Source organism: Odocoileus virginianus, chromosome 5 (genome assembly GCF_023699985.2).
Source record: "Odocoileus virginianus isolate 20LAN1187 ecotype Illinois chromosome 5, Ovbor_1.2, whole genome shotgun sequence".
Lineage (NCBI taxonomy): Eukaryota > Metazoa > Chordata > Mammalia > Artiodactyla > Cervidae > Odocoileus > Odocoileus virginianus.
Window position 1 is genome coordinate 28423391 of NC_069678.1, and position 26266 is coordinate 28449656.

Sequence of the window (26266 nt, forward strand, 5' to 3'; positions counted from 1 at the left end):
TGACAGAAAATTTTGGTCTACTAAAGAATCCGCTTGATAGCTAAACACTTCAGACCACAAAGTTAACACAGGTTACATACACATCTTACAACAAACGTAACTACTTCCATCTGTTAAAATAAGCCAATATGAAACCAGGAAAAAACAACTAGCTCTGCTTTAGTGCTAAAAGTGTCACAGTATCACACTTAGTATAAAGGAATCTTATCCTCCCCTCATGTAGTTACCATGCCAAACGATTTTTAAATGTTAACAAAAATAAAGAAATACTTGAAAACATATTAGAGGGAATGGAGACAGAGTGCTGAACACACAGCAAAGTGATGCTCAGGCAGCGCTTAGTCTACTTCTTCCATGCGGGACGTGTCATCATCTCCTTCCAGGGGAGGCATTTCCTCAGTGACAGCAGCACTGCTGTCATCAGCAGTGGGGTCATCCTCATCAATACCGAGACCAAGCTTGATCATCCTGTAGATCCTGTTGGCGTGTGTCTATATTTTTTACTTAAAAGTATCTTTTATTGTCAATATTTCTAAGCATTTATTAAGGGATCCTCTATATCTTTTCCTCTAAGAAAGGAAAGGCATATGCTAAAGTAACGAAGAATTACCAGAGATTACATTTCCCAAATGAGCTTATCCTTATTAGTATCATTAATACTAAACATATTAGTATTTTTATGCTATAGTTTATAAAAACCCTTACTTGAAAGTATTAATTTTTTCACTACCTTTTGCAATGGACTGAATGCTTATGTCCCTCTCAAAAGTTCATATGTTAAATCCTAACCTATAATGGTATGGTATTAAGACATGAAGTTTTTGGGAAGTTATTAGGTCATAAGGGTAGAACCCCCATAAATGGGATGAGTGTACCTTATAAAAAGCACAACCGGGAGCTCTCTCACACTCTTTCAGCTACATGAAGTTACAAAGAGAAAATGGCCATCTTCAACCCAGAAGAGGGCCCTCACCAGAACCTAACTATCCTGACACACTGGAATACAACTTCCAACCACCAGACTGTGAGAAATAATTTTCTATTATTTAAAAACCGCCCCGATCATGGCACTTAGCTATAACAGCCCAATCTAAGACATCTTTAAAATTCTGAAATATTATCACCCCTATAGGAATTAGTTTGATTAATACAACTATTTTTTTAAAAGTATGAAAAAGTATTTACTTTGAGAAATGTTTATTCTACTTACCTGCACATAGAACTTAGGCACACTTGCCAAAGCATTTACTATATTTGCTAGGATTGTGCTTGAAGGTGGTGGGTACATATACTTGAGGCATGAATTCAGAGGAAAAGTCAGCCTAAAAAAAATATTTAAAATGCTTATTGTGTTTTAGTAAGTTTCATATCAATAACTCATTTAAGGTAACCTAATAACATAAAAATTGCTCAAATGATTCAGTAAATCTAAGAGTACTCTGTTCCTAAAAGATCCAAATGACTACATTTAAACAGCAACTTGCCTTCTCTCTGCATTACAGAAGAATATAGCATTTCTTTTCAGAGCTTATCTTACAACTTTGAACATTTTAATGGAACCAAATTCAGTGACAAACTCTTAATGTTCAATATGTTTAATCAACACACTAAAAATCTTCATTATATATAATAAAATGTCCTTTAAAAATATCTTATTTGACAAAACACACACACACGTACCCCACACACACAAACCTATCTATCCAAAATAAAACCAAAAGACACAATGAAATACAAACAAAAATGCTAACCCATGGTTTGGTGCAATTCCATTTTCTATGGTTAAACAATCCAGTTCTTTCTTTTCTTTATCATCTTCCATAGGATCATCAGACCTAAGAAATATGGAATCAAAGTTGATGTTATCTACAGAAGAAACAGAATGAAAAATTGCACACAAAAATGACACTATCTTTTCAAACACAGCATTATGAAAACAGCTGCATAAGTAAAACTTTCAACTATTAAGTAAATACCAATGAAAAAGAGAAACTAAATCCAGATATTAGATAAGGCAAGCCACATTTTCATTTATTCTTCATAGCAACCACACGAAAATGGTATGATGAATCTTACTGACAGCCCTCATCCACCAACATTGACGTTCACAGGTATAAAATAGTGGCATACAAATGTCTTTAATGTGCATCAGCAAGGGTTTCTTAAAAATCAGACCACTGAGATCTATGCTCCTCCCCACCCCAAGCGACCCAAACTTCTGATTCAATAGGACTAGGTTAAGGACAAACAATCTTTCCTTCAGTCAAGATTCTAGACGATGCAGCTGGTGCAGGGATTGCACTATGAGAATCACTGGTGTAAATCAATTTATAAAGGTCATACAGCTATGAAGAATTACAGCTAGGAATCAAGGCTGTGCCTATTAATGATACCTTGCTATAAACTAGGATTTTATACTAGTTACCTTCTCTCCACTTATAGTTGAACACTTTCACCCTACTCTCTTTCCACTTCACATTAGTTAAGTCCTAATATTAAATCAATACTCAGGTTACTAATGCATAATTAGGAACAAACAAATGTATTGCTTTCAAGTACTAGATTCAGCAGGGAGATACAATCATTTACTGTTTCAGGTTATTTACTTGCTAGTCTGAAAATAATTCAAGAGCAGTACAACTCTTTAAAAAATTAGTAATTTTTTAATTTTTAAGAATTTTTTCAATAAAATAAAAAATAATAATAAACTTATAAAAGGCTAGGAAAACCTATCTACATACCTTTTCTTTTTTTCAGTGCCCAAAGGAGGACATGGTGAATGAACTCGATCTTGCTCTTTTGCAAATTCAACAACTAAAGTATGACCCAGAAGTTTCAGTTGATGAAGTCTTGTCAATGCCTTCAGTTGGAAGAACAAAAGAGTAAAAAAATTAATAACTGTACCAAAGTTATCTGTTAGAGACAACATATAAAGTAATTTATACATTTTTGTTAAAGCTGATAACATTTCCTTGGCTATTTTTCACCCATTTCTAATCTCAGGCTGCCAAGCCTTCATTACTCCTTAGGCAATGTTTAGAAAATGTTCAGAAAAACAAACATAATGAACTGGGCTGGTCTCACTTTAAATTCACAATCACAAACACAAATCTGAGGGCAACCTTTAGTGAAGCCAACCAGTTACATACTACATTTCAGTTCATTTTTTTCTACCAATCTCTAAGATAATATTTTGCACTATTTCCTTCTTCCTAAACTTCATGATATTCCTGTCCCATTCTTTTAGCCTTGGATATTGCTTCTACTTTAAGAAAACTGAAGCTACAAAATGAGAACTTTGGATTTCCCACCATAATTTCTCATCTACCATCTTCTGAATCCACATATTCTACCTTCTATCTGTTATCACATATCAATGATCCATGTTCTTATTTAAATCTAGTTGACTTGTATATGCTTCCCTAATAGCTCAGATGGTAAAGAGTCTGTCTGCAATGTGGGAGGCCTGGGTTCAATCCCTGGGTCGGGAAGATCCCCTGGCGAAGGAAACGGCAACCCACTCCAGTACTCTTTCTTGGAAAATTCCATGGATGGAAGAGCCTAGGAGGCTACAGTCCATGGGATCGCAAAGAGTCAGACATGACTGAGCAACTTCACTTCACTTCACTTGTATACTGAATCCCAGCCCCTCTTCTCTCTGGAACTGTACAGGGTGTGTTCCTACCTACATTGCTAATTTTCTGTCCTCTACAGGATTGTCCACAACAGCATACAAACACAATCTGATTTCTCCATCCTAAAAAAGTATTTTTTCCTCATCTATTGATCCCACTTATCACCATTCCCCTCTATGCCCTCCCTCCCCTTAAATTACTCTTGCACTAAAGCTCCTCATGAAACATTTATGCCCTCTATCTAAAATTCCTCTCCTCCCATCCAGTCTCAAACTCACTCCAATCAGGTTTATGCCTTAATCATTCCACTGACACTGCTTGTCATAAACAACAAATTCTGTACTGCCACACCAATGGCCAACTCTCTATCTTCATTTTATATTATTTAAGACAATCCCTCCCTCCTTGATACATGTTCTTCACTTGGAGTCTACAGACATTATAACTTCCCTACAGTTTTCTTCCACACTTACTGTATTTTACTCCTCAATCACTTTGGCTTATACTGTCTTGAAATCTTAATGTCGGTATACTCCAGAGGTCTATTTTTGGATCTAATCCAGTACCCTAAATTTAAGGACCATCTTTATGCTGATAATTTCCCAACTTATAATTTCAGCCAAAATCTCTGTCCTTAAGTCAACGAACAAGTATCCAAAATACTGGATAGCTTCTTTTAATTTTAAACATTTTAAACTTACACTCCAGGAATTGAATCTTCTCTCCCCACCCTCATCTCAAATGCTTCCCATCTGGGAACTTTCAATGGAAACTCCCTTCTTTCATTTACTCATGTCAAAAATCTTGCAATCACCCTTAATACCTCTTTCCCACGTTGCATATCCAAGCCATCAAGAATTCCTATTTGCTTCTACTTCCAAATTAATCTAGAATCTAACTATTCCTTACCATCTCCACTGCTACCACCATGGTCCAAGAAACCATCACCTTTGGCCCAAACTAGCAGTATAATCTTTTAACACATTTTCCTGTTTCTACTCTTCCCTGCCTTCCATCTATTCTCAACACAAAGTGATACTTCTAAATATAAGTCAAATTATGACACTGTTTTGCTCACAGTACTACAATGGCACCCAATTTTATTCAGCAAAATCTAGTGTACTTAGAATGTACATGTTATGGCCCTAACTTCTCTGACCTCAAATTCAATTTCTCCCCTCATTTTTTATGCCTTGGCCACAAGTTAGTGCATTTCACTTAGTCCACTTACTGGAATTCACTTCCCCAGATTATTTCTTCAGCTAACTTCCTTCACTTCTTTCAAAATGTTGATCAAACATGACCCCTAACTACTTTAACTGTAGCTTAACCCTCTCAACCCAGCATTCCTGATCCTATTGTTTTGTTTTTTTTTTTTTTTCAAATAGCATTTCTCATTTTCTAAAATACTAAACAACTTATTAAGTTTATTATTTATGGTCTGTTTCTCTGTTCAAGAACATGAGTTCTGATGAGGGCACAAATCTGCATTTTATTTACTGATCGATCCCAAGATTTAACGGAGCATCCAGCACATAGCAGGTACTGAGTATTTTTTGAACAAACAGAACTTTAGGGCTTAACTGGGACTATATTTTATTTTACCATCTCTATGCATTCTTATTTGACTCCATTATACAAACCAAGTTTATCAATGCTTTAATAATTTTCAAGTCCTTAATTCAATCTAGAACTTTTCACTGTCAACGAACCTTTGATTATGTGAAATACAGGTGAATTACTTCAAGTTTCTTCCCCTCAAAATGTGTCACACATTCTCTTCAAAGTTATAGTTTTTAATTTTTAATGTTAACTAGTCCTCATAGCTTTCTCAGCTACTTATTAGAAACATGTCTCTCCCTTTGCTTAAAAAAAATATCAATCAAGTGCACTATCACCTAAAAACTTTATCACTGCTACTATCTTCTCATTCCTTCTTTTCAATATAGTATTTCCCAAAGACAATGACGGGTTCCATGTCCTCTGCTCCAAGTTAATTTTGACTCTAGAACAATGTGGTTCATTACCATATTTTACCAACAATATTTTTAAACTATATTTCAAAAGGTCTTTTTTGAAAAAAATGTTTTCCTATATTTTAATATATACAACGTGAAAGTCTTCTGTAATTCCACCCTGGGAGAAAGATATTTATTATTTGGTATATAGCTCTGCTACATTTTGTTCTGCTACTGCTGCTAAGTCACTTCAGTCGTGTCCGACTCTGTACGACCCCACAGACAGCAGCCCACCAGGCTCCGCTGTCGCTGGGATTCTCCAGGCAAGAACACTGGAGGGGGGTGCCATTGCTTTCTCCAATGCATGAAAGTGAAAAGTGAAAGTGAAGTCGCTCAGTCGTGTTCGACTCCTAGCGACCCCATGGACTGCAGCTTACCAGGCTCCTCCATCCATAGGATTTTCCAGGCAAGAGTACTGGAGTGGGTCACCATTGCCTTCTCCACATTTTGTTCTAGGCACACACTAACATACATAGTAGTAGTTTTCAAAAACTCCAAGGTTACACCATATGTATTTCCCAACTTTGTTCATGAATCTATCTGGGTTACATTCCTGATCAATACATATTCATTTGACTTCATTTTCTGAGGGTTGTAGTCCAGTGTATGGATATACTACAATTTAAAGTGTCCTTTCCCTTATTAAGAATTTGGTCATTTTTACAGTTTCACAATAAAAAGTACTTTACTATTAGACTGTTAATTCTTCACCTTGTGTCATGAAAGGATCTTGTCTTCTTAAAACTCTCTTCTCTTTGCAGCCATGAGAATTTGTTCTCTAGTTCTACTTCCTTTTTTAACTTCTCCCTCCCTCCCTGTCTTCTTTGCTGGATCTTCTTCCTTTGGGAAACCATATTCATTCACCTTGTTGAAGAAATTCCATTTTTAAGCCTGCCTCTACTCTAGACCCATATTTTTAACTGCTTTTTAAAATATTTCCACAGAAGTAGCCCACCGACTCCTCAAAGTTAATAGATAACATATGAATTCATTACAAACCTTTGCAAACATTCTGAGTCCTGCACCTCATATTAGCTAATGTAATAACTCAAGAACTCGGTCTGAAAATCTTCAGGTGTTCCCTCTCTCTCAACCATATCTATAGGGATCACAGGACCTACAAACACAATCTCTACCAAATGTATATCTACTTCTTCTTTTGTCCTCTTACTGCCTTATTCAGATCTTTTCTCCTACCTTGGCCACTGTAACAGTTTTCTTGTCTAGGCTTTCCTTTTGATTCTTCTACATCTAATCCTTTTCCATACCTAATCCATTACATGAACTCTACAAGATATCTTTCATAGAGCTGACTATGTTACTGGTCAGCTTAAATTTACCAAGTACCTTAAGAATAACTACTAAACAAAATTCAATCCCTCCCTTCCTTCAACCCAAATTTAGACTCAACCTACTTTCTAAGTCCTATTTTGATTTCAACACTCAGCTTTTGCTCCACTTAAGAGCTTTCCATGCTCCACAGCTTTCTTTAGTGGTCTCTAAACATGGAAGGCCCATCTCCCTTTGTTTCTGTCTCAAGATCCAACTAATTATTACAGGTCTACCTCAAAGGTCACCTCCTTTGCAAATGATCCCCTATGATTTTTTAAATATACATTCTCTATTTAATGCTTAAAGCACCTTGCCTTGCAACTGTTATGTCTAAAGGATGTTTGCATCCTTCAAAGCTTGTCATTTTTAATTATATAACGGGTTACAATTCAATTTTAGTTCATGTTACTGTTAATCTATTGCATATCATCATAAGGAAAAACCCCAATGAACTTTTTGGTCAACTCATAATAGTCTTATGCCCAAATATCTAAACTTTGGGCAAAATCTGCCAACTGGCAAGCCAAATGTAGCCAATGAGGCAAACTCTGGAAATATAAACCTTTTTGCTTTTAAAAGGGCTTCCTTGGTGGCTCAGCTGGTAAAGAATCCGCCTGCAATGCAAGAGACCTTAGTTCAATCCCTGGGTTAGGAAGATCCTCCAGAGAAGGAAAAAGCTGCCCACTCCAGTATTCTGGCCTGGAGAATTCCATGGACTGTATAGGCCATGGGTCCTGAAGAGTAGGAAAGAACTGAACGACTTTCACTTACTTCACTTTGCTTTTAAAAACTATAGTTTAGCCTCATGTTTCATTTTTTTAACTATGCCTGGATAATAGAAAGTTGGTAGTAAGTAACAGAAAAGAAATATTCATACCTTTACAGCTGCTTTTTCATTAGGGAAAGTAGCAAAAGCTGTATGTTTCTGAAAAACAATTAAGGTACAAATTATTTCAAATATAATTTCAATTTCTCATAAGGACGTCTGATATTTTACCAGCTGACAGTGATTTGACATATTAATAAAATCATAGAAAAGGCAGGAAATCAAGATCATTTAATTGATTACGAATTTCAGGACTGTTTTTGAATCAGTTTAGGATCACACTTCTTTGAAATGAAAGCCTTGGGAGTGCACACACACAGCATTTTTAAATATATTTTCAAGTACTTCAACTATCCGTAAGTTTAAAAACCTCTGCTATCCAGAGAGATCCATTCTTAAACTATCCAAAATCATAAAATATGTTCCATGTACAACGCATCCAAAGATCTAAACTTTTCACTAGATAGCCAAATGCAAAGTTTAAATGGGTCTTTCTTTTAACTCAATTCACAACCTTGGCTGCATATTAAAATCACCTGGGGAGACTATTGATGCCCTGTCATAGATCATCTGGCAGAAACATAACATCACCGTCACTATTTTAATGAAGAGTAATCATCTAAGACATCTTCAGATATAACGGAAAATAACTTTGTACATTCCTGAGTTGGACTTTTAATAGTCTTAAATTATCGCTCCCCGAAAGATTACGTCGTACGATTTTTATGAAGTACATCTTCCTCAAAAATCTAGTAGAAATCCTCTAACTAGCTTACTCAAGTTGCCGACTTCTGTAGTTTCTCCTCTATTTTGATGAATGTTTTAACGTTGGCTTACAAGCAAACCAAAAATTTTTTTTAAGTGTCCCTTTTTTTACATATTTTTGAGAGTACTCTTGAGTTTAAGAGAAATACTTACAAAATCCGAGTAGTTTAGAGATTCCCAGGGTGGGTGAGACACGAACTATAACAAAGCTTACTTCTCATTCTGTCTGCTTTGCCTTTCTCAATCGCCCTTTTCCTCAGCGCGGTAACTAATCGAGGCACAAGCCAATTAAAACTTGATTTGGGACGAAAGAGATTTTGATATGAAAGAGGAAGGACTGGGAAAGGGAAGAGGAAGCCCCCACTGCACAAGCGCATCTTCCCCACTCTTCTTTTTCCTTCTATCAGAACTTCCCTTTCCCAGGCCACCGGCCTAGGATCTTCCCCGGAAACTAGGGGCTCGCGCGCTCTTACCAGGCGGCCCTTATCAGATAGGACGCGCACGGACTGCGCCCCGAAATACTTCAGCAAGTCCTCTTTCTCCTCAGCGGTAAGCTCGGCTGGCAGGTGCCTCACTAGAAGGGTTCGGTCGCCCCGCGGGGGAGAAAGCGAAGCAGAGCTCTGGCATCCTCTGGAAATCGGCAGCGGCTGTTCTGGGGCCGCCATTTCCCACACAGACTCAGAACCTGAGAAGCCGCTGAGGAAGCCGCGGTAATCAAAAGAAGCGGAGCTAAGAGAGTCTTCTTCCACTCCGCGCTAAGGATTCTGGAAACAAGGAAATAACGCGAGACGGCCGCCTTCTCGCGAGACCTGCACCACAGACGGGTGACAACTTTTCGGAGACAAGTTCCTTAGATTGGAAGGGGAATGTGCACAGTAATGGGAAACCAAGATGATTCAAATTCCAGATAGCTGCTGATGATGTTTAAAACAAAAATTCCCCCGAGAGAGGTGTGAGGATTAAAATGTTAAAGTACGACGGACTTCAGCCGCCTTTTCCGAAGACGAAGTAACGCCAAGGACAGAAGGACTTGCTGCTGCGCATGTGCGAGCGGCGCGCGGGTCTGGGCGTGGCACCGGGGCGGTCCCGAAGGGCGCGGTTAGGTTTCTGATCCTGGCCGATTTCCAAGTGCTTGTGATTGGCTGACAAATACAGGATGTTTGCCCAAGGCACTGGAATGCCTGAAGGTTGCACGATTGTTTCTTTTTCTGCTCGGTATCCTTCACATAGCCAGACTAACTCAGTTTTAAGGAAGAAAAAATTGAGACCCAATCCGTGTTTTGTTTTGTTGAATCATGGGACCCAGCAGCCTGATAAGGTATGGCCATTGCTCCCTTTTATGCAACTAGCGGACTCTGGGGCTTAGTGGTAAAAGAATCCGCCTGCCAATGCAGGAGACATTCCCTGGGTCGGGAAGATTCCCCTGGAGGAGGAAATGGCAGCCCTCTCCAGTATTCCATGGGATTCTCCCATGAGGACAGAGGATCCTCTTAGGTTACAGTCCTTAGGGTCGCAGAGAGTCGGAAAGGACTGGCATACAGGAAGAGATACCCTAACATCACTCCCTAGTTTACAGTTGAAGACTCTGATGTGTACAAGGAGGTGTAAATGAGAGAGCTGGAATTTGATCCTGCTAGTAAGACTGGACTTTACACTATTCTGCCCTGTTTCTGAATGGAGTGAGCCTGAGATGTTTACTTATTCCATACAGTGAGGGCCTTGAGAATTCTAGGTAGACGTATTTTAGGTGCAGCAACTACAGTCTGGAGCTCTAAGGTGCCTCTTACTGCTCTTTTTAATTTGCTACTTGATCAGATGGTAACTGTATAGCAATAAATAGGATACCAAAGGAGACAGCAGTGGCGACCCACTCCAGTGCTCTTCCCTGGAAAATCCCATGGACGGAGGAGCCTGGTGGGCTGCCGACTGAGCGACTTCACTTTCACTTTTCACTTTCATGCCTTGGAGAAGGAAATGGCAACCCACTCCAGTGTTCTTGCCTGGAGAATCCCAGGGACGGGGGAGCCTGGCGGGCTGCCGTCTATGGGGTCGCACAGAGTCGGACACGACTGAAGCGACTTAGCAGCTAGCAGCAGCAGCAGCAGCAGTGTACCAAAGTTTGGCTCCCGTGGAAAACGGATTGGGGAGCGGAGAAGGAAAAAACTAGAGAAACCGTGACGAACCCATCCACAAAATGTCATGTATGGAGAGCCAGACCATGAGGGCCCCATGGGTTAGTTCGGAGTCTTGATTATCTGAAAAGCAATTGGTAACTGACAATTTTTTAATAGATCCCTGTGTAAATATGTATGTAATGATTACATGTTAGATATGAAAATTCCTCTGGTTGCAATGTGAAAGATGGAGTAGAAGCAGGAAGACTAATTGGGCTACTGCAGCAGCCTAGGCAAAAGACACTGTTAGAAATAGGATGGTAACAGTTGCTGTTTAGTCGCTAAGTCATGTCCAACTCTTGCAACCCCATGGATATAGCCCGCCAGGCTCCTCTGTCCATGGTATTTCACAGGCAATAACACTAGAGTGGGTGGCTATTTCCTTCTCTAGAGGAGCTTCCCAACCCAGGGATGGAACCCACCTCTTTCATTGGCAGGTGGGTTCTTTATCACTGAGCCAACAGGGAAGCCTTTGGTAACAGTAGATATGGAGAAAACAAACAGGAATTGGGATATATTTTGGAAGTAGAATTAATAGATTTGCAGATGAAAAAGAGTAGTTACACATTAATTTGGGGGTTTTGGCTTAAGTCCCAAACCATCTAGGTGAATGATGATGTCATTTACTGAGGATGAGAAGAGTTCCTAAATTGCAGCTAGTTTAGGGACTATAAGGGAGGAAAGAAAACATTAAATTTAAAGAACCTATTCAGTATCCATTTTTAAAGTAGGTAGTTGGATGTGTAGGTATGGCATTCTGGAGAAACAGCAACGCTGGGTACATATGTAGCATCAGCACATGTAATATTTATATCCAAAGTGTAAGAGTATAAGTAGAGAGAAATGGGACCAGTATAGATCCATGGGGAATGCCAGTGTTGAGAATTGAGAGGAGGAAGAACAAATCAATCCTTTTTCTCTTGGCACTTACGTTCTAGTAGTAAAGACGGACTGAAACATGTGGATGAGTAAGTAAATGGGTTCCTTTTGGAGAATAAATAAGTGCTTTGAGTGAGAAAAAAAAAATATAGCCAAGGTAGAGAGAGAAACTGATTGGTGTGCTCAGTTGCTAAGTCACGTCCGACTCTATGCAGCCCCGTGGATTGTAACCCACTGGGCTCCTCTGTCTATGGGATTTTCCAGGCAAGAATACTGGGGTGGGTTGCCAGTTCCTCCTTCAGGGATCTTCCTAGCTCAGGGATTGAACCTTCATCTCCTGTGTCTCTTGCTTTGGCAGGCCAGTTCTTTACTGAGCCACCTGGGAAGCCCAAACTGATTGGAGCATGCTGCTTTAAACACTATCTTTGGAGGCTTTCTCTAGCATCTCTTATAGTTATCATATGTAATTAGCATATGGGGTGTGTGTGTGTGTGTGTGTGTGTGTGTGTGTTAGTCACTCAGTCATGTCTGACTCTGTGACCCCATGGACTGTAGCCTGCCAGGCTCCTCGGTCCATGGGATTTCATAGGCAAGAATACTAAAGTGGGGTGCCATTTCCTTCTCCAGGGGATCTTTTCAACTACGGGATTGAACCTGGGTCTTCTGTATTGCAGGCAGACTCTTTAATGTTGAGCCACCAAGGAAGCCCTAGCATATGGTAGGCATATGTATATATTTGTTCAATGAGTGGATTCATGAATGGATTAACTTTAATATTACCACTTCCTCTTATAGTCAGTAATGGCTACATCAATCATCAAGGTAAGTTTAATTGTCTTTACTCTAGTTGAGCTGTCACAACTCAGTGAGATAAGAACATGACAACACTATTTTCTCTTAATTGCTTTTAGTGGTAGTCAATGAAATACACCTTATCCTTCCCTTGACAATAACTCAGGCAGATTTCATAATATCTTGGTCACCCTCAGTTACTAATAGTCCAACTTGGTTTGAAATATCATCTTCAAACTCTAATAAATTCACAATTCTTACCCTCCCCTCGTATAAGGCTTGACCAGAGGGATAGGAGGAAGATGTGATTTGCTTTCATTTCTTCCATGTTTAAGTGGAAGTGGCTGTGGTCTGCTTTGGGTTGTGCTTTTCTCATTTCCTTTTCTTGTTATAGCCCAGAGGTTCCCAAACTTTTCTCAGCTTGTGGTACCCTTATTGTTTTAATAATTTTTTCACAACATCCCTCAGTGCTTCATTGTTGCCTATTACCCCTCTTTTTTTTTTTTTTTTTTTTAAGTATCTTAGTTGCAACAGGTGAGTTCTTAGTTGTGGCATGTTGGATCTAGTTCCCTGACCTGGAAATGCCCCCTGGGTTTCGAGAGCAGAGTCTTAGCCACTGGGCACCAGGGAAGTCCCACCTTTTGATTTTTAAGAAGCACTGCCCCCTGGGCAGACTCAGTAAGGCTCAGCAATTATTCCATATTATTTCTCTGCATTTTCCAACTCCCTTGTTAGATGGGACTGTACAATTCATTCTGGTCAGTTGGCTGTTAATGAAAGCAACATGTGTCAATTCAAAACTATATTATAGAAGAAGAGATGTGAAAGCAGTGATTGTGGGGGCTGCATATTAAGGTCAAAGAGCTGTGAGGTAAACACTGCATAGAATACCTACCTGGTCACCACATCAATGACAACTGCCCTACAAAGGTGCTTGACTGTCTCCAAATTTTGCATAAGTAAGAAATAGCTTTTATTAACTTTTATTGAATAAATACACTGTTAGTTTAGGGCTAGTTAATTTTTTTTTCCATAGTAAAGCCTATACTTTCACCATTAAAAATATACTCTGTGATAGCTCATTTTATGTGTCAGTTAGACTGACCACAAGGTACCCAGATTAAATATTATTTCTGGGTATGTAGCTGAGGGTGTTTCTAGATGAGATTAACATTTGCATTGGTGAACTCAGTAAAGTAAATTGCTTTCACTAATGTGGATAGGCATCATATAATCCTTTGAGCACCAGAATACTACAGAAGGTGAAGAAAAGAAGAATCATCCCCTTTTTCCTGCCTCACTGATTAGGCTGAGACATCTTATTTCATCTCCAACAATCAGACTGGGTTCTGCACCATCAACTCCCTTTGGTTCTTAGGCTCTCAAACTTAGGCTGAATTCCACCACCAGCTTTTCTGGATCTCCAGCTTGCAGATGACACATCAATGAGACTTTTCAGCCTCCATAGTCATGTAAGCCAATTCTTCATAATGTATATATTTATATTTTAAGACTATATAAATGAATACACATTTTAATTTATAAATATATTATATATATTGTTATAAAACATAAATGTATATTGGGTTGGCCAAAATGTTTGTTCAAGTGTTCCATAAGATGTTACAGAAAAATCCAAACTTTATGACCAACCCCAAAATAAATATAAAATATAATTTTATTTTTATTTATTCAAGTATGAAAATACATGAATAAATCATACACTTAATTTTTATATTTTTAAATTTATTATGCATGTGTAGTATTATATATAATATATTCCTGAATATGTTTTTGTTACAGCAGCCACAGTGATTCTGTTATGCCCTTGGAACTCTCCAGTGGCATTTCCTCTCACTTAGACTAAAAGCTAAAGTTCTTCCTTTGATTTGTAAGAGCTTACATGATCTGGCTTCTCCAGGGTAGTATTTAATACTTTTCGAACTTCATCTATTCTTTTCTCCCTCCTTCACACTGTACTATAGACATATGAACCTTTTCTCTGTTCTTGAGTTCTTCAGACCCCTGACTAAGATCTTTGTACTAGCTAAAACTTTCAAAAATGTCTTTCCCACAGAGATCTGCATTTTGGCTCCCTAATTTTCTTCATGTCCTCAAATGTTGCATTTTCACTATATTGTTCCTTGTCCATCAACACTGTCTCTGCACTTTCTGTTCTGCTTTGTGTTGCAGCAGCTGAAACACAGAAAACTAGATTTTTCAATGCTTTTGTTGTTTACTGCTGTGTAATAAACCATGCCAAAACTCTGTAGTTTAATAAAACCACCACCAAAGACTTTTCCTTTTCCTAAGGCAGAATGTATTTTTATAGTTCAAATCATCTTATATACATTTTATTATAGTTAACTGAGTGGGTGTGTGGTTTCCCCCTTGCTAGTAAGCTTGAAAATAGGAATTGCTATATTATTCTCTGTATCCCCTAAGCATTAACGTATTCCTTCAGTTCAATCACTCAGTCGTTTGTGACTCTTTGTGATCCCATGGAGTGCAGTAGCCAGGCCTCGCTGTCCCTTACCAACTCCTGGAGCTTACTCAAACTCATGTCCATTGAGTTGGTGATGCCATCCAACAATCTCATCCTGTCATCCCCTTCTCCTCCTGTCCTCAATCTTTCCCAGCATCAGGGTCTTTTCCAATGAGTCAGTTCTTCCCATCAGGTGGTCAAAGTATTGGAGTTTCAGCTTCAACATCAGTCCTTCCAATGAATATTCAGAGCTGATTTCCTTTAGGATGGACTGGTTTGATCTCCTTGTCATCCAAGGGACTCTCAAGAGTCTTCTCCAACCCCACAGTTCAAAAGCATCAATTCTTTGGTACTCAACTTTCTTTATAGTCTAACTTTCACATCCATACATGACTACTGGAAAAGCCATAGCTTTGACTAGATGGACTTTTTTGGCAAAGTAACGTCTCTGCTTTTTAACATGCTGTCTAGGTTGCTCATAAGTTTTCTTCAACGAACGAGCATCTTTTAATTTCATGGCTGCAGTCACCATCTGTAGTGATTTTGGAACCCCCAAAAAATAAGGTCTGCCACTGTTTCCACTGTTTTCCCATCTATTTGCGATGGAGTGATGGGACCAGATGCAATGATCTTAGTTTTCTGAATGTTGAGTTTAAGCCAGCTTTTTCATTCTCTTTCACTTTGATCAAGAAGCTCTTTAGTTCCTCTTCTTTTTCTGCCATAAGGGTGGTGTCACCCTCATCTGCATGTCTGAGGTTATTGAATTTCTCCCAGCAATCTTGATTCCAGCTTGTGCTTCTTCCAGCCCAGCGTTTTTCATGATGTACTCTGCATATAAGTTAAATAAGCAGGGTGACAATATACAGCCTTGACGTACACCTTTCCCAATTTGGAACCAGTCTGTTTGTCCATGTAGTTCTAACTGTTGCTTCCTGACCTGCATACAGATTTCTCAACAAATAGGTCAGGTGGTCTGGTATTCCCATTTCTTTCTAAATTTTCCACAGTTTGTTGTGATCTGCACAGTCAAAGGCTTTGGCGTAGTCAATAAAAGAAGTAGATGTTTTTCTGGAACTCTGTTACATTTTTGATGATCCAACGGATGTTGCCAATTTGATATCTGGTTCCTCTGCTTTTTCTAAATCCAGCTTAAACATATGGAAGTTCACGGTTCATGTACTGTTGAAGCCTGGCTTGGAGAATTTTGAGCATTACTTTCCTAGCCTGTGAGATGAGTGCAATTGTGTGGTAGTTTGAACATTCTTTGGCATTGCCTTTCTTTGAGATTGGAATGAAAACTGACTTTTTCCAGTCCTGTAGCCACTGCTGAGTTTTCCAAATTTGCTGGCATATTGAGTGCAGCATTTTCACAGCTTCGTCTTTTAAGATTTGAAATAGCTCAACTGGAATTCCATAACCTCCACTAACTTTGTTCATAGTGATGCTTCCTAAGGCCCACTGACTTTGCATTCCAGGATGTCTGGCTCTAGGTCAGTAATCATACCATTTGTGATTATCTGGGTTGTGAAGATCTTGTGTATAGTTCTTCTGTGTATTGTCACCTCTTCTTAATATCTTCTTCTTCTGTTAGGTCCATACCATTTCTGTCCCTTATTGTGCCCAGCTTTGCATGAAATGTTCTGTTGGTATCTCTAATTTTCTTGAAGAGATCCTTAGTCTTTCCCATTCTATTGTTTTCTCTGTTTCTTTGCATTGATTGCTGAGGAAGGCTTTCTTATCTCTCCTTGCTATTCTTTGGAACTCTGCATTCAAATGGGTATATCTTTCCTCTTCTCCTTTGCCTTTTGCTTCTCTTCTTTTCTCAGCTATTTGTAAGTCCTCCTCAGACAGCCATTTTGCCTTTTTGCATTTCTTTTTCTTGGGGATGGTCTTGATCCTGTCTCCTGTACAATGTCACGAACTTCTGTCCATAGTTCTGTAAGCACTGTGTCTATCATATCTAATCCCTTGAATCTAATCTATTTCTCTCTTCCACTCTATAATCGTAAAGGATTTGATTTAGGTCATACCTCAATAGTCTAGTGGTTTTCCCTACTTGTCTTCAATTTAAGTCTGAATTTGGCCATAAGGAGTTCATGATCTGAGCCACAGTCAGCTCCTGGTGTTGTTTTTGCTGACTGTATAGAGCTTCTCCATCTTTGGCTGCAAAGAATATAATCAATCTGATTTCAGTATTGACCATCTGGTGATGTTCATGTGTAGAGTCTTCTCTTGTGTTTTTGGAAGAAGGTGGTTGCTATGACCAGTGCACTCTCTTGGCAAAACTCTATTAGTCTTTGCCCTGCTTCATTCTGTACTCCAAGGCCAAATTTGCCTGCTACTCCAGGTATTTCTTGACTCCTAATTTTGCATTCCAGTCCCCAATAATGAAAAGGATATCAATATCACAGTAATCCCAGTCTATGCCCCCACCAGTAATGCTGAAGAAGCTGAAGTTGAATGGTCCAACATATGCCTTACAAGTAGATTAGTGGTCACTGAATGTTATGTGTAAATTAATATTGCTCACAGAAACTAAAATATATCCTACTGGTAACTTGGGGTTACATATTCATTGATTTGCATGCTGACTTCAAGAAACTAAGCTAAAGAATCCATTGCAAAATTATCTTGCTGCTCAAGACAAAATGTCAGTATTATTCTGTGTTACCTATTGAGAGATGATGATGTGTGGATCTTATGGATAGCCAGTGTAGATTTACTTCTGGGTAAAATAAGCCTTTTAACCAGCTGCGAAATCTTATGTTGGCATGCATATGAAGGTAAATTTTGTCTTAGCTTTCAGAAGAGTAAATCCTTAAACTTTGCTTAAATAAAATATAAATACACCTTTTCATCTGGCAATTCTGTTTTCAGAATTTACATTAGATAGCTTGGGCTGCCATAAAAAAGATACTATAAACTAAGTGATTACCTAAAAAATTTATTTTCTTACAGTTTTGGAAGCTGAAAGTCCAGGATCAGTATCAGCATTATCAAGTTTTTATGATAACTCTTTTCCTGGCTGGCCTTTTCACATGATAGAGAGAGAGGGAGAGGGAGATAGAGTGAATGTTCTGGTATAACTCTTAAAAGGGCAAATCCCATTATGAGGGCCCCACCTTCATGAGTTCATCTTAACCTAATTACATACATATTTTTTCAATTAGAGAATTGATTATATTTGCTAGAGAGGTGATTATATTCGCTATTTTTACAAATAGCTGTTTTCCCCATTAAACTTTTAGGAGCCATATTAATTATTTCCAACCATTGTCTCTCCACATTCCAACTCATAATATGAGCTCTATAAATATTCATTGGGAAAAAAAAAGAATGGTTTGTTTTGAGGTAATGCATGCATGTTTGTGGGCTTCCCTAGCGGGTCGGTTAATAAAGACTCGGCCTATAATGTGGGAGACCTGGGTTTGATCCCTGGGTTGGGAAGATCCCCTGGAGGAAGGCATGGCAACCCATTCTAGTATTCTTGCCTGAAGAATCCCCAAGGGCAGAGTAGCCTGGCAGGCTACAGTCCATGAGGTAGCAAACAGTTGGACAGGGCCGAGTGACTAAGCATAAGCACAAGCACATCCATATTTGTATGCACGAAACACATTCCCATATTCTGTAGTTACAAGTCATTATCACTAGATGGCAGTCTTGTCCTAGACAAGGCAAATGTGCCTGGTATTAAGCCCTCAACTGAAGAATGAGGGTGCAAAACTGGGGCAAATGTCATTTATGTGTTTCTAAGGTTGGTGAGATGAAAGGAATCTGAAAGTTTAAGCATGAAATAAGAATTGCATATATTTTATTCTGCTTAATTTCATTGTGTACTTTTACCCTCTGACTAGCTCAATTTTACATGGTAATGCACTTTAGCATTACTGTCAATCCACCAACCTCTTATTATTATATTTATAATTTTTGTTAAAAACAGTGTTTTAAAAGATCTCTTAGTTCATCTCAGTTCATTTCAGTCGCTCACTCGTGTCTGACTCAATGCAACCCCTTGAACAGCAGCAGGCCAGGCCTCCCTGTCCATCACCAACTCCCGGAGTTTATCCAAACTCATGTCCACTGACCCACTCCTGTACTCTTGCCTGGAAAATCCCATGGACGGAGGAGCTTGGGAGGCTGCAGTCCATGGGGTCGTGAAGACTAGGACACGACTGAGCGACTTCACTTTCACTTTTCACTTTCATGCATTGGAGAAGGAAATGGCCACCCACTCCAGTGTTCTTGCCTGGAGAATCCCAGGGGTGGCGGAGCCTGGTGGGCTGCTATCTATGGGGTCACACAGAGTCTGACACAATTGAAGTGACTTAGCAGCAGCAGCAGCAGCAACATGTCTCCTGAGTTGGGGATGCCGTCTAACCATGTCACCCTCTGTCATCGCCTTCTCTTCCTGACCTCAAGCTTTCCCAGCATAAGGATCTTTTCAAATGAGTCAGTTCTTCGAATCAGGTGGCCAAAGTACTGGAGTTTCAGTTTCAACATCTGTCCTTCCAATAAACACTCAGGACTGATCTCCTTTAGGATGGACTGGTTGGATCTCCTTGCAGTCCAAGGGACACCCAAGAGTATTCTCCAATCCCACAGTTCAAAAACTTCAATTCTTCATTGCTCAGCTTTCTTTATAGCCCAACTCTCACATCCATACATGACTACTGGAAAAACCACAGCCTTGACTAGATGGTCTCTTGTTGACAGAGTAATGCCTGTGCTTTTTAATATGCTATCTAGGTTGGTCATGACTCTCCTTCCAAGAAGTAAGCGTCTTTGAATTTCATGGCTGCAATCACCATCTGCAGTGATTTTGGAGACCCAAAAATAAAGTCAGTCACTGTTTCCACTGTTTCCCCATCTATTTCCCATGAAGTGTTGGGACCGGATGGCACGAACTTAGTTTTCTGAATGTTGAGCTTTAAGCCAGGTTTTTCACTTTCCTCTTTCACTTTCATCAAGAGGCTCTTTAGTTCTTCTTCGCTCTGCCATAAGGGTGGTCTCATCTGCATATCTGAAGTTATTGATATTTCTCCCTGCAATCTTGATTCCAGCTTTTGCTTCTTCCAGCCCAGCGTTTCTCATGATGTACTCTGCATAGAAGTTAAATTATCAGGGAGACAATATACAGCCTTGACATACTACTTTTCCTATTTGGAACCAGTCTGCTGTTCCATGTCCAGTTCTGACTGTTGCTTCCTGTCCTGCATGCAGGTTTCTCAAGAGGCAGGTCAGGTGGTCAGGTATTCCCATCTCTTTCAGAGTTTTCCACAGTTTATTGTGATCCACATAGTCAAAGGCTTTGGCATAGTCAATAAAGCAGAAATAGATGTTTTTCTGGAACTCTTTTGCTTTTTTGATGATCCAACAGATGTTGGCAATTTGAGCTCTGGCTCCTCTGCCTTTTCTAAATACAGCTTGAACATCTGGCAGTTCAGGGTTCACATATTGCTGAAGCCTGGCTTGGAGAATTTTGAGCATTACTTTACTAGTGTGTGAGATGAGTGTAATTGTGCAGTAGTCTGATTATTCTTTGGCATTGCCTTTCTCTTTGGGATTGGAATGAAAACTGACCTTTTCCAGTCCTTTTGCCACTGCTGAGTTTTCTAAATTTGCTGACATATTGAGTGCAGCACTTTCACAGCATCATCTTTCAGAATTTGAAATAGCTCAACTGGAATTCCATCACCTCCACTAACTTTGTTCATAGTGATGCCTCCTAGGGCCCACTTGACTTCACATTCCAGGATGTCTGGCTCTAGGTCAGTGATCACACCATCGTGATTATCTGGGTCATGAAGATCTTTTTTGTATAGTTCTTCTGTGTATTCTTGCCACCTCTTTTTAATATATTCTGCTTCCCTTAGGTCTGTTTGATTTCTGTCCTTTATTGTGCCCATCTTTGCAGGAAATGTCCTATTGGTATCTCTAATTTTCTTGAAGAGATCTCTAATCTTTCCCATTCTATTGTTTTCCTCTATTTCTTTGCATTGATCACTGAGGAAGGCTTTCTTATCTCTCCTTGCTATTCTTTGGAACTCTGCATTCAAATGGGTACATCTTTCCTTTTCTCCTGTGCTACTGGAGATGAGTGGAGAACTAAGTCCAGAAAGAATGAAGGGATGGAGCCAAAGCACAAACAACACCCAGTTATGGATATGACTGGTGATAGAAGTAAGGTCCAATGCTGTAAACAGCAATATTAAATAGGAACCTGGAATGTTAGGTCCATGAGTCAAGGCAAATTGGAAGTGGTCAAACAGGAGATGGCAGGAGTGAATGTTGACATCCTAGGGATCAGCGAACTAAAATGGACTGGAATGGGTGAATTTAACTCAGGTGACCATTATATCTACTACTGTGGGCAGGAATCCCTTGGAAGAAATGGAGTAGCCATCATAGTCAACAAAAGAGTCCGAAATGCAGTATTTGAATGCAGTCTCAAAAATGACAGAATGATCTGTTTGTTTCCAAGCAAACCATCCAATTTCACGGTTATCCAAGTCTATGCCCTGACAAGTAAAGCTGAAGAAGCTGAAGTTGAATGGTTCTATGAAGACCTACAAGACCTTTTAGAACACCTAAAAAAGACGTCCTTTCTTCTCCAACACCACAGTTCAAAAGCATCAGTTCTTCGGCACTCAGCTTTCTTTATGGTCCAACTCACATTCATACATGACTACTGGAAAAATAGCTTTGTCTAGATGGACCTTTGTTGGCAAAGTAACGTCTCTGCATTTTAACATGCTGTCTAGGTTTTTCATAGCTTCCAAGCAGCAAGCATCTTTTGATATCATGGCTGCAGTCAAAATCTGCAGTGATTTTGGAGCTCCCCAAAAATAAATTCTGTCACTGTTTCCATTGTTTCCCCATCTATTTGCCATGAAGTGATGGCAACCAGATGCCATGATCTTAGATTTTTGAATGTTGAGTTTCAAGCCAGCTTTTTCACTTTCCTCTTTCACTTTCATCAAGAGGCTCTTTAGTTCTTCTTTGCTCTGCCATAAGGGTGGTGTCATTTGCATATCTGAGGATATTGATGTTTCTCCCGGAAATCTTGATTCCAACTTGTGCTTCTTCCAGTCTAGTATTTCTCATGAGGTACTCTGCATATAAGTTAAATAAGCAAGGTGACAATATACAGCCTTGATGTACTCCTTTTCGTATTTGGAACCAGTCTGTTGTTCCATGTCCAGTTCTAACTGTGGCTTCCTGACCTGCATACAGGTTTCTCATGAGGCAGGTCAGGTGGTTTGGTATTCCCATTTCTCTCAGAATTTTCCACAGTTTGTTGTGATCCACACAGTCAGCTTTGGGTTAGCTAATAAAGCAGAAGTAGATGATTTTCTGAAATTCTCTTGCTTTTCTATGATCCAACAGATGTCAGCAATTTGTTCTTGGTTCCTCTGCCTTTTCTAAACCCAGGTTGAACATCTGGAAGTTCTTGGCTCATGTACTGTTGAAGTGTTGCTTGGAGAATTTTGAGCATTACTTTCCTAGCCCATGAGATGACTGCAATTGTGTGGTAGTTTGAACATTCTTTGGGATTGCCTTTCTTAGGGATTGGAATGAAAACTGACCTTTTCCAGTCCTGTGGCCAGTGCTGAGTTTTCCAAATGTGCTGGCATATTGAGTGCAGCATTTTCACAGCTTTGCCTTTTAAGATTTGAAATAGCTCAACTGGAATTCCATCACCTCCACTAGCTTTGTTTGTAGTGATGCTCTCTAAGGCCCACTTGACTTCCATTCCAGGATGTCTGGCTTTAGGTGAGTGATCACACCATCATGGTTATTTGGACCGTTACAGTCTTTTTTGTATAGTTCTTCTGTGTATTCTTGCCACCTTTTCTTAATATCTTCTGCTTCTGTTAGGTCCATACCATTTCTGTCCTTTATTGTGCCCATCTTTGCATGAAAAGTTCCCTTGTTATCTCTAATTTTCTTTCCCATTCTATTATTTTCCTCTATTCCTTTGTACTGATCGCTGAGGAAGGTTTTCTTATCTCTCCTTGTTGTTCTCTGGAACTCTGTGTTCAGATGGGTAAATCTTGCCTTTTTTCCTTTGCCTTTAGCCTTTCTTCTTTTCTCAGCTATTTGTAAGGCCTCCTCAGACAACCATTTTGCCTTTTTCACTTTTTTTGGGGGGGATGGTCTTGATCACCACCTCCTGTACAATGTTATCAGCCTTCATTCATAATTCTTCAGGTACTCTGTCTATCAAATCTAATCCTTTTAATCTATTTGTCACTTTCAGTGTATAATCTTAAGGGATTTTATTTAGGTCATACCTGAATGGTCTAATGGTTTACCCTACTTTCTTCAATTTAAATCTGAATTTTGCAGTGAGAAATTCATGATCTGAGCCACAGTCAGCTCCCAGTCTTTATTTTGCTGACTGCATAGAGTTTCTCCAACTTCGGCTGCAAAGAATATAATCAATCTGATTTTGGCATTGACCATCTGGTGATGTCCATGTGTAGAGTCATCTCCTGTGTCATTGGAAGAGGGTGTTTGCTATGAACATTGTGTTCTCTTGGCAAAACTCTGTTAGCCTTTGCCCTGCTCCATTTTGTACTCCAAGGCCAAACTTGCCTGCTTATTCCAGGTATCTCTTGACTTCCAACACTTTGCATTCCAGTCCTATGATGAAAAGGACATCTTTTTTTGGTGTTAATTCTAGAAAGTCTTGTATGTCATCATAGAACCGTTCAGTTTCTTTGGCATTAATGTTTGGGGCATAGACTTGGATTACTTTATCTTTGACCATTGTGAAAATGAAAATTAGGCTAAAGTTCCTAATTTTATACATATAAAATAGAATAGTTATATATAAATAATATAAATAACACATATAAAATTATATATGTATATAATTGTTTTTAAGCCAAAATTTAGATATGTGGTCAACACTACTGTTTATTAATGCCCCTCACCCATTTTCTTTTCCCTTATAATAATGATACATCATCTAGACTGGAAAAGAAGATTTCCTGTCTCCCTTCAAGCTAGATATGTTTATGTACTTGACAGTGGCATATAAACAGACATACTCTCTGCCTCCTGTAAATAATACCCTTAAAGAAAAAGGAAATATCTTTCCTTCCCTCTTTCCTCCTTACTTTTGTATAAGTGGTAGTGAATCTTCTATGAATACACAGGTGGACACAGGATAGAAGGAGGCTGACTCTGTGATTCAATTGTGAAGCACAACTGTCACACCAGCATGGACCTTTAACTTGTGTGAGAATAAATTTCAGTTTTATTTGTGCCATTGGTAATGCTATTTTGAAATGTGTATCATAAAAATGCATATCATAGTCATCTGAGTTATTCCAATTAGATGGCTTAATGTTTTACATATTTTTAAAAATTACAAAATATATGTGTTAGTGTGCTTATGCACTGAGTAAAAAATCAGAACTCTTACCCTCTGCACTCTCTTTTCTAGGAATGGTCTTAAGAGTTTGGTGCTGTTATTGTACTTGCCTGACTAGGCCAGTTGTCATGTGTTCATTCCCTCATGTGTAAGGTATTAATGTCAAACACACCTCTCCAGGGCAGTGTTCACAAGTCCCTGGGTTTAGAGGCTGCCAAAGAGAAGAGGGGAGAGGACAGAAGCAGAGAAGAGAAGGGGAGTGGGAGGAGGGGAGAAACATATGACATGCCACTTATTGCCTGCTTGCATTTTTTAATAAGGCTGACATAAGATTAATGTTGAGGCTTCCCTAGTGTCTCAGGGGTAAAGAATCACCTGCCAGTGCAGGAGATGTAGGTTTGATTCCTGGACGGAATATTCCCTGGAGAAGGAAATGACAACCTGCTCCAGTATTCTTGCCTGGATAATACCATGGACAGAGAAGCCTGGTGGACTACAGCCCATGAGGTCGCAAAGAGTAGCATGACTTAGTGACTAAAACAACAGCAACAATAGGATTAATGTTGATGGTTTTTCAAAGTAGGTATAAAGGTTAGAGAGTGGGGGTGGAGATCCAACAAAGTCAGGGTGAGTGTTTTGCAGACAACTTACTTATCCAGAATAGCAGAAGTGATGAGGTAAGTATGAGCATCTGACAACTTTCTCGCTGGTAGTAATTTACTACAGTCAACTCTATTTCTGACATATATATCCTTCTAACTCAGTTTTAAAAGTTGCGTTAAACCTGATTACAATTAAAAATGGGCATGATGACTAATTTTATGTGTCAGTTTGGCTGGGCTATGGCGCCAAATACACGTTCAAACATTATTTTAGATATTTCAGTGAGGGTGTTTTTAGATGAGATTAATATTTAAATTGGTGAAGTTTAAATGAAATGGATTCAAAGTGGATAGGCTTCATCTAATCAGTTTAAGGTTTATATAGAAAAACAGACAGACCTCCCCCAAGAAAGAGGGAATTCCTCTTTGATTTGAACTGTAGCATTGATTCTTTCCTGAGTCTCCAGCCTCCCTGCCTGCAAACCCTGCAGATTTTGGACTTGTTAACCTCCATAATCAGCTAAGCCAGTTTCTTAAAACAAATATCTTCGTATATTCAGAGAGAACCCTGGCCAATACAAAGGCATAACCAAAATACTTACTAAATATGAATTATGTTCATATTCATTTTCTAGAAGAAACTTCAACTCCACATGAAGGTAAAATGATGATGGTAGTGATAATTGCAATATAGCCATACTAATTTTATTATTATTCACTTTATTTAAAACCTTTCAATGTTATGTTGTCCTTAACATATTACCAGCCATGTACCTTGGCCCCTATGTGCTATTTATTAATTTATCAAGCAAAACTATTGTTTATAGCAAGCTAGTTCAAATGTAAATTAAATAATTTACCATGACAAGTAAACAGAAATGTTTACTCAGTAAGCTTTACCTTAGGTTTGGTCTGCAACTAGTGGAAAATGTCCCCTTGTACTAATGAATAGATTCAGTTAAGCTAGCCAAAGCACCTGCCAAAAATACCCTAAAAATGTTCCTTTTACACAACCTCCAAAATTAAAAGTGCTCAAAATGTTAATTCAGGTACTAAGGGAACAAGCACATACCTTGTGCTAATCAGTGTTTATATGAAGTGGGATTTCAAATTACTGAGGCTTAATTGTATAAGGATATCTGGAATCTAGCAATAATTTTGGGGTAAGGTGTTTGTATAAGGCACTACTCAAGTAAATATATTTTTCTCTTTTTTTATTCAATCAAATATCTTTCTAAATTTCTCTTTTTTGTGGGGGAAGGGATGGTTTTTATGATACACCAAGAAAAGCAAGGAAATGATTATTATTATGATGATCACATTCAAACTTGTTAGTTCAGTCAGTTCAGTCACTCAGTCATGTCTGACTCTTTGTG

At 38.9% G+C, this 26266-nt stretch overlaps 1 protein-coding gene and 1 long non-coding RNA gene across 8 annotated transcripts in view; one reads left to right on the forward strand and one right to left on the reverse strand.

The window, feature by feature from the left end:
* The window catches only part of RNPC3 (RNA binding region (RNP1, RRM) containing 3), a 45219-nt gene extending 35886 nt beyond the window's left edge, over positions 1-9333 (reverse strand). For 5 of the 7 annotated variants that reach the window (XR_002316283.2, XR_011487758.1, XR_011487759.1 and 2 more), the window contains exons 1-5: positions 9050-9332; positions 7863-7910; positions 2742-2860; positions 1752-1835; positions 1211-1322 (exon numbers count right to left, since the gene is read on the reverse strand). Coding sequence is in view for 4 of the 7 variants with exons in the window: in XM_020906102.2 (XP_020761761.2) it covers positions 1211-1322; positions 1752-1835; positions 2742-2860; positions 7863-7910; positions 9050-9241 (555 nt within the window). In the remaining 3 variants the exon portion in view is untranslated. Of the gene's footprint in view, positions 1-1210; positions 1323-1751; positions 1836-2741; positions 2861-7862; positions 7911-9049 lie in introns of all 7 variants that reach the window. The other 2 variants (XM_020906105.2, XM_020906103.2) reach the window with 1 other exon arrangement.
* Positions 9334-9637: 304 nt separating this feature from the next.
* The window catches only part of LOC139035175 (uncharacterized), a 35247-nt gene continuing 18618 nt past the window's right edge, over positions 9638-26266 (forward strand). The window contains exon 1 of the long non-coding RNA XR_011487760.1: positions 9638-9894. This is a non-coding gene — a long non-coding RNA (uncharacterized lncRNA). The remainder of the gene's footprint in view (positions 9895-26266) is intronic.